Consider the following 9,132-nt stretch of genomic DNA (forward strand, 5'->3'; position numbering starts at 1 on the left):
CGCGTTATCGACTTGCTTGGCGCGTACATGAACAGCGAAAGACATGATGGGAGTACGCTAATGACGTGCGCTAGTGGATTTAATGAATACCGACGTCACGTTAACTTCGGCTTTTAACCATGGATTTGTAAATAAATGCAAAACCAACGATATCAAAGTGAATATAGTGAAGCTGAAAAGTGACCGCAGATCTCATCACACGGTCACAGTTCCGTAGTCCACACCGTCATCAGTGTCACGATGTCCGGGACTGAACACAGTGATAAAGTGCAGCATGTCAGTCTCCTCTCCTCAATGAATCCACACAGCAGCTCGTTAATACATCGATAATACGTTTGAAAATAAATGTTAATGAGCGCAGAATAAACAACTAAAACCTGATTTGTCATAATATTTTAAACGAAACCCCATAATTGTCTTCATTTATTCACATTTCTCATGAAGTTTTCATGTCGTACGGTTCACTGACAGCAGCGCCGTTCCCGAGACGCCACACCGCGATTGGCTGTGCTCGTACACAGCTGTGACGTCACTCTGAGAAATAAGATTTGTCTGGGCTTTTTTATGGCCTTTAGGAATGTTTTTCAAACATGAAACTCCATGAACTAAAAATAAATAATATAAAGATTTATAAAAGCCCGTGTCCATGTCTCGAGGTGTCCTGTGGACACTTTTACACGTGTCTCTTTTACTATTGCCGTCAATGGGAAAATTGCTTTTTGAGCTCCATGGGATTTCTTGTTGCAGTACACACAGTGGCCACCATGCAAAAATTGTCTTCAAGGCAGAGGGGGCGGTGCTCTATCCAGTTCATATTATACATAAATGCGATGCGGCTGCTCACTGATGCATTAAGGTCCTAGCCCCTATCGGCTCGGCGCCCCAAGCAGTTGCCTGTCTTGCCTGTTCATACACTGCACGTCTACTCGTAGCGCGATGAAAGTGAGAAAGAGCGTTAAAAAAAAATTTACGCGTTAATTCCACAAATTAATCATCCTGCGTTAACGCTTTAATTTTGACAGCCCTAACAATATGCAAACAAAAAATAAATAATGAAACGTGTAGAGCGGTGTCAGAATCTGATGTGGGACAGCTGGAGGAGTCACAGTGACGAAGAGGAGCAGAGCTGGATGCTGTGAAGAGTTTCTCCAAGACTTGATTAAACCGTGCTTCAACTGTAAAGGACAAGGAATACAATTCCACATAAAATATGAACCAAGATTTTACTTATTTTCAGGAAAACAAACCTTTCAGCAAAATACACCAACTGGGTGACTTGTGAACAGAATATAATGTTGTCTATATAGGTGTCTTGAACAAACATGAATAACAATAAAACATTTGAATAACACTGACATTATTCTCCAGCGAAAGCAAGGTGGCTTTACTTTGCATATAACGTGTGTGCAATTGTCTATCAAACGTACTTTTACGTTGTCGCTTCACTGCCGACAACTATATCACATCGTATACTATGAGCAGAAATAGAGTGGAATATCAGCGTCAGTCTTACCTCTCAGTGACGTCTTCCTGCTCGAAATGGAGATCGTAAATCCTCTGAGTTCACAGGTTTGTCTTCGGTGAAGAAGCTTAGCATAGCTTACCATAGCTTAGCATAGCCGACTTGAAGCTTTCACCGCTCTGAATCTCTGACCGGCAAATAATGGGAACTTACTGCTTGTCCTTTTGTTGTTTTTACGATACAATTTAGCACCATAGAGGAAAAAAACTGTAATTTGCAGATTTGTAATGTATTCGCCAACTAATTCATCAAGGCGTGAGCTGTATAAACTTTACACAACTCATTCTCCGTGTCACTGTGGTAACGGAAGCGACGCAGCGCTGCTGCAAGACTTGGAGTCGGAAGTGAGCCGAGCATTCTGGGAGTTTGTGTACATGAGCGATTAATACATTTTTCTGAATTTCTCGGCCAAGAAGGCACTTTCTTCAAATATTATTTCACATTTCTACTCCATAGATGAACCTTTTTTAATAGACATTCAACTTCCCAGCGGCGAAATACCTCTTTAAGGAGAGTATCATTCATATCCAGTAAATATTTTTATCACTCTCATTTTCTCATCTACTTTAAACACATCCCAAATGGTTAAAATACGATCATATTTATATGCACAATAAGGAATGTAATTTGAATTCTTATGAAACAATGATGACAATGCAATTTAGGACAAGACCACATTGACTTTAGACGTTTAGAATCACATGTCCTCCCACCTTCTGATCACACATCATGCTGTTGACCTCCAGTGGAGTCGGGTGTCCGCTGTGCAGACCTCCTACTCCTGGCCGGTCATGTTCACAGAAGATAGTCCCGTTGATGCAGTGAAAGTGATCACCAGGGACAAGGCGGTTCCTACAGGTCGCACACGTAAAACACTAGAGCAAACACAGATGCAGTGGTGAACCTAATCATATCATGTCATTTACATACCACACTGACAACAGTGTGAATGTTGTGGTTATTTCAATATCAGTGTGGTACATATTCAAAATGACTCTCACTTTAAGATGGTAAACGTTGCCTTGAGCTCGCATCACCATCTCACTGGCAGGTATGGACTGTCCACAAGCAGTGCAGACACCACTGTGTCCAAACAGCCTGTAATACAAAGGGCAGACGAGCATTCAGGCATTTACAACCAGTGCATCATCAACATAACTGTAAAAAATAGAAATCAGTGGCGTGCGGTTGGGTTCATGAATGTAGCAGCACATTAACATAGCAGCACCTGAATTGCAGGAGCTTTTAAAAGGAACCTTCTGTTGTCTTTACAGTCTTTATAACCTCTCCCAAATACACTGCAACACTTTCTCTGTGTAGCTGTTCACTGACTGCAAGTAGGGATTTATATATGCAATCTGGGGATCCTTTCCTGTCCTCAATCTTAGCCTGAGAGACCTCTGGTTTACATGACCCATCGGTTTTGCGGCACCTCTCTTGTACATGGGAGATACATTCAGAATGCTGATAGGGTGCTACAGGATGTTGTCTTATCAACACTTCCAATGTAGAATAGAATATAACGCTGATTAATCTTGATAAATCTTTTGTGTAGTGACTTCCTATATTATTTGTGTTGTATTATTCTGACTTTGAGAATTTCAATTTAGTCCACTTTCAGTCAGACTAACATGTTTATGTGTATTTCAAGTCTCAGTCAGCAACACAATCATTGCTTTTCTACAGTCTAGTGTCAGTAGTGGAGCTGACCTGATGTAGTCGTTCTTACAGAGGATCATTCCTCCTTTGCTGTAACAGGTGCTGCTGTAGTCACCCAGCTGAACGTGGCAGCAGGAGCACTTGAGGCAGCGCGTATGCCAGTACCGCTCCATGGAGAAGAGCAGGAAGCGGTCTTCGATTTGACTGCCACATCCTGCACACGACTTGCCCACTGTTCCCCCGCCACTGCTCATCACTGCCACTGCAGGCACTGCCTCAACTCTGCTGTGTACCATAGCAACCTGGAGATATAGCAGCAAATACACAAGAGAGGAGCGTTAGTTTGTGAAAAATCACAAAATGTAAGACTGTGCAATGTTGGTGTAACTCTCTCTCGCTCTCACAAACCATTCACAAATTATATCCATTAGCTATAAACTGGTATCTTTACACAATAAAGTAACAGAACGTAGGATTTCAACCTTCCAATAATGTCTCACATTTATTAAATTATTTCATCCACTTTCACATTTCTATGCTCCACCGTGCACCTGTTGCTGTTCCTTGTTTGCTGTGCAAACATATATATGTATAAATTGTTGACTTATTTTGTGTGACTATCCCTTTGCTGCTGTAACACTGGGAATTTCCCCATTGTGGACAATAAAGGTATATCGTATCGTATCATACATCAACAAGATAAACGTGACACCGCAGGTCTGCAATGAACGCGTCAAGGCGAGTCCCCCGGACTCCCGTTCCAAGTTTCGAGGGGATTGTGCATGATAAAGTTAGGGCACTTCCTGTGTAAAATGGCCGACTTCCTGTTGGTCAAAGGCGTGTCCGTAGACTTGTTCAGGAAAGTTCCTTTGTGTCACATATCAATTTTCGTGCAGATCGCACAATGTTAGACTTTACTTCCTGTTTCGGGTGTTCCACTTCCTTTTGGGAGTTCTTCTTTACCAGACATGTTCAGGACGGGTATCTGGTCTCACATATTACATTTAGTTCAGATTGGTCAATGTACAGAGAAGTTAGATGGCACTTCCTGTTTAAAATGGCTGACTTCCTGTTGGTTAAAATGCGCCATGTGATATTGCGATATCTTTACTGTCACTGATTGTGCTGTGGAAGCTGGGGAGGGAGGAAGGAGGAAGAAGATGCTAGTGTGCCGGTGTCTCCAGCGGCTGATGAGCGCGCACTTCCACCAGCTGTCTCTTCTGATGAAAGGCGCAGCGGTGGCCAAATGACTTTTTTGCAGTTATTTCATTATCGTATGGATTAAAATGGGATAAGGAAATGTTCTACAACAAATTAGTCCGTATCTTTATTTTGGAGCATTTAAAACATTGTAGACTGACGTGTGTTCATGTCAGAATGACACAGCAGCTGTCTATTTATGTCAAGAAAATATTAATTTGTGTTAAATCAATTTCAGTCATTTGCTCAAAGTAAGACTTAGAGAAAAGTGTGACTCACTCACTCACACACACATGCGTGCACACAAGTTTGAAATGTGTTTGCGCACGGGAGTTTTGTCTTCAGTGTCCTCTCTGATCTTATCCACACGTTCAAACATACGTGGTGTATCATTGTTTGTCACAGAATAATTAGGGTTCGAGCACGACTGTGCAAGAACCCTATTGAAACTGAAAGAGTTATTCATGTTTGTCACTGTAGACACTGTGATAAGTTTCAGAGCTTAATATTGCAGCGTCTCCACCTGACAAGAGTTTGTGGAGCGCTCTGCAAATTCTCACGGCAGCTCTAGAGTTTGCGCTGCAGTCCGCAAGGTTCCACGCCAAGTACACTTTTATAAAGGACATTGTGTGCGTGAAAGCAAGCGTACGCCGTCTTTTTGTGCGTACGTACGGTTTATACATGAGGCCCCAGATGACCAAAGAGAAGTTTTTTAAGTCAGTCTTTAGCCCCACCCACTTCCAATTTTTCACGCACATTTCCCCGAACCACTCTCAGATGTCGATTTACACCAGGTCTGATGCGGTCGCAGAAATCCGTGAGTTTTGGGATATGTTCAGGCCTTGAAAAACGCGATTTCCTCGTGGGAAAAAAAATATAAATAAATAAAAATAATAATAATAATAACTCAGTTTCAATAGGGTTCTTGCATAGACGTGGTCGAACCCTAATAATAATCCTTTCAGTTTCAAGAAGGTTCTTGCTAGGGATGGGACTTTTTTGTCGACAAATCGATCGACAATCGACACTCAATTAATTAATGATATAAAAACCATATTTTCGCCTGTATCTTCCAAAGTATTGCAGGTATTGGCTTCAAACCTTGCATGGGCATCACATACCACCTGAGAAGTATCCCTATCTTTGTAGCTTTATTATTAATTAGCAAATTAATTAATTTAATATGCTAAAAACACATATTCGGCTTTATCTTCCAGACTGATGGAGATATTGCCTTCAAATTTTGTATAATGGTTCATGTAACAACTATCTACAAGTACAATCATTATTTCTTTGGCTATGATTGGTAATAGTTACATAATAAGTTAACTGGTTAACTTATTAGTGAACACAAAAAAAATAGTTAAGGCATGTTTTCTTTATTATTTAGCTCATCATGGGTTTATTTTGCACTTATTCATAATATTTATTACATTGTAATATACATTTATTAATTATCATATAAAAAATAGTTAAGCCTCCATTTCTTTTTTAATGCATTGAATGGAAAGTTTGAACATATTGTATGCTTTTTCATGAAATTTAATAAACATAGTGTATGCTTTTTCATGACATTTGGACACTTTGAAGATATGGCAGGTGTGGTTAGCATTTTAATATTCATAATATTTAACAAGGTATAATAGGTTAACTAGTTTTATTAAAAACTAGAGAGAAATTTATGAGTTCAGGTATTCTGTGTTCAATATCGAGTTTATATTGATACTTTGAACATGTATAAAGTGTAGTCAGCATTATATCATAATATTTAACAGTTATTTTGTTGAATTTATTCATAATTATTTAAAACAGTTAGTGGCAGGTGCGAGTGCGTATACTTTGGGTATATTGGAAAGTTGAGGATTGGACAAGTTCGCGGATATACCCCTTGCTGTCGGCCCCCGACAGGTAGGCTAGTTTTTTTTCTGTTTTTCTGAATAATTTTTTTTTCTGTTTTTAGTGCAAATTCCCCCCCTGTTTTTCGGAGTAATTCTTCATTACAATTATTCATTCAGATCTGCTAGACATAGCAATCTTTCTCCAGGATCAATTGGACAGATATAGCATGCTCCATGGATAAATAAATTTGCACGAAAAACAGAAAAAAAATTACTCTGAAAAACAGAAAAAAAATTACTCTGGGAAACAGAAAAAAATTACTCAGAAAGAAAGGAAAAAAAATATTCACAAAATCAAACCAAAAACTAATTACTGAGAAAAACAGGATTTTTTTTTTTTTTTTCAAGTGAATGCAATACGCTTCTGTATCAATGTGATGGACGTCAGGCAAAAGTAAATTGTTTGCAAAGTTTCTCGCGCTGTCGGAAACATAACCAACTTATTGAATCATAAAGTGCTCTATGACCAGGCGATAAAGCTCGTCAGTCAGCGACACCACAACACAGTCCTCTATTAACGGCACTCCTTACAATGCCGTGTCTATTAATCGTGATTTCAATATCAATCAAATTAATCTTTTTTTGTTATTACGTATGGACATACAGCCACACCAAAGTAAGCCAGTTATGCAGCTAAATAATGTAATGTAAATCATTAATTTAAAAGAAACCGACTAATGTTTACATGTTAAATACAAAGAGGTGATAAAAGAAGTCCTCCAAATTATACATACAGATTTGTGTGTATAATTTGCAGTTTATTAACAATTTACAAAATGTATTTAATATATTTACTAAATGTTTGTGTGATTAATTAATCTAATTAATCTCATTTTTAATCTCACCTAAAAATTGCTGAGAAAATCCCTCAACTTGAGGTATTTTCATTTAAATTAATTACTACATTATTGTGGCAGATCAAAAGATTGATATATAACAAAAAAGTGGCTTTATAAAGTCATTTATTGTTTTGACAAAGTTAGATATGGTTTTATGACGTTTGTAACGCTGGTACTCAGGGCATCCGTAAAGAAGAGATTAACGTGATTAAAAAAGATAACACGTTAATGATGACTGTTTTTAATTACTCGCGATAATTTAACACCCCTAATTAGGACTCTTCTTCTGTGGCGATTCTTCTTCTTCTCCTAATAATGTGGATTACAACTCTTTGTGGTACATACGCCAACTAGTGTACAATAGAGACTTAGCAGTCAATGATGTCACTGATTTCAAAATGCAACTGGCTCCTTTCGACAAGACGTGCAGTAACGTGATATGTCAATCATCTGGGGGGGCACCTGGGGGGTCCAATCAGATTTCAGGGGGGCCCAGTGCCCCTCCGGCCTCCCCTCTAGCTCCGCCGCTGTAGTTAGCTGATATTGTCCTACATTTCTTCTCAACCAAAGGCTGCCTTTCTGTCGTGTTTCCACGTTCTCTCCTCATATTATTGATCCACACGTCGCACACTTGCAGCTGACGTAACACAGGTGCATTCAAGATGTTTTTCTAGCATAGGAATTTACATAGACACAGCACCGTGCGGCGCATTAATCGTTTTTCTTCTTCTCACTCACTCAGACAGTACTTTAATTGCTGCATGTTCTTTCTCTCCTCATCAGGCTGGCTCACTCAGGCTGACACACCTGCAGCAGATCCACAATCATTGCCACCCAGTTACCAGCCTGCTATATAAGCCAGCAGCTCAGTTTCTCACGAGGCTCAGACCCAGCAACACCTTAGTCCCACCGTATGATTTGTTAAATACTTTTCTGTTTAGTAATATTTAATTTAGTTGTTATTTTCCTTTGGCTTGGAGATGGCCGGTAGTCTTACTTTTCGTTTAGCTTTAGTTCATAATTTGGTTTTGTCAGGGAGGGAGAGGGAACCAGCTTCGACGTCCCTATAGGGGGTGGCCTGGTCCCCCCTCCATTTTGCTGAGTTTGGCTGGCATCTCCAGGTCCTTTTGGTTTGACGATTCTTTATTTGGAAAATTATTTATAGTTTTCGTAAAATGTTTATTTCCCTGTGGGAAAAGTTTGTGAATAAACATGTTAAAATCTTCCATTTTCTGGTGTCCTTCTTTTATGTTGAGGTCTCCAAGGTGTCTGTAATTGTCTATATCGTTATCTTCTCCTTTTTTATACATTAAATTCATTATTCCCATATAAAAAGGTTCCCCCATACAGCCTCTGGTCATCCTTCATTATACATGGATGTGAGCAGGTCAATGACGTCATCCATGTATAATTGATAGAACTCAGTGGGCAGACCGTCAGGGCCGGGACTTTTACCCACGTTCAGTTGTTGAATCGCTTGTTTTACTTCGTCATTTTTGATTTCTCCCACGAGTTGTGAAAAGTTCAGAGAACTGTAGGAGGGAATCTCTTCTAATAAAATATCTGTACATTCAGTGTGCCTTTCTATTCTCTTATAAGCTTCAGCACAGAGCTCTGTGATCATCTGTCTTTTCTCTTTCTCTTCGTAAACTTCATCGCCATCACGGTTTTTAATTGATTTGATTAATTTACTCTGAGTTTGTTTCTGATTCGCCTTAAGGTTATGGATCAGATTTCCTCTGTGATCAATATTGGTTTGTTTATACATGTTATATAATATTTCATGATTTAATTTATCTATTTCTGTTTTTATTTTTGACATGATTTCGTCCTCAGAGTTTGATCTTTTTTTCATTTGTTTGAAGTCTATATATCGTTCCGTTAAATTATTATATTTAATGTTTTTTAATTTATTTAATTCTCTACACTTAAATTTGAAAAAATCTTTCATTCTATGTTTTAACAGTTCCCATAATATGATATTAGATTTAGTTAATATTTTTAGTTGTGTTAT

The 9,132-nt window shown here is 38.8% G+C and overlaps 1 protein-coding gene across 1 annotated transcript; it reads right to left on the bottom strand.

Moving 5' to 3' along the window:
• Window positions 1-2,205: 2,205 nt before the first annotated feature.
• Window positions 2,206-3,477, bottom strand: LOC310937972 (LIM domain transcription factor LMO4.1-like; the record flags this gene model as incomplete). Its single annotated transcript, XM_083902362.1, has 3 exons — window positions 2,206-2,397; window positions 2,524-2,620; window positions 3,233-3,477. 3 exons carry the CDS (start codon window positions 3,475-3,477, stop codon window positions 2,206-2,208), a joined length of 534 nt encoding a protein of 177 aa, XP_083758488.1.
• Between the last annotated feature and the right edge of the window lie 5,655 nt (window positions 3,478-9,132).

The sequence above is a fragment of the Microchirus variegatus genome (assembly GCF_963457635.1).
Source record: "Microchirus variegatus genome assembly, chromosome: 16".
NCBI lineage: Eukaryota > Metazoa > Chordata > Actinopteri > Pleuronectiformes > Soleidae > Microchirus > Microchirus variegatus.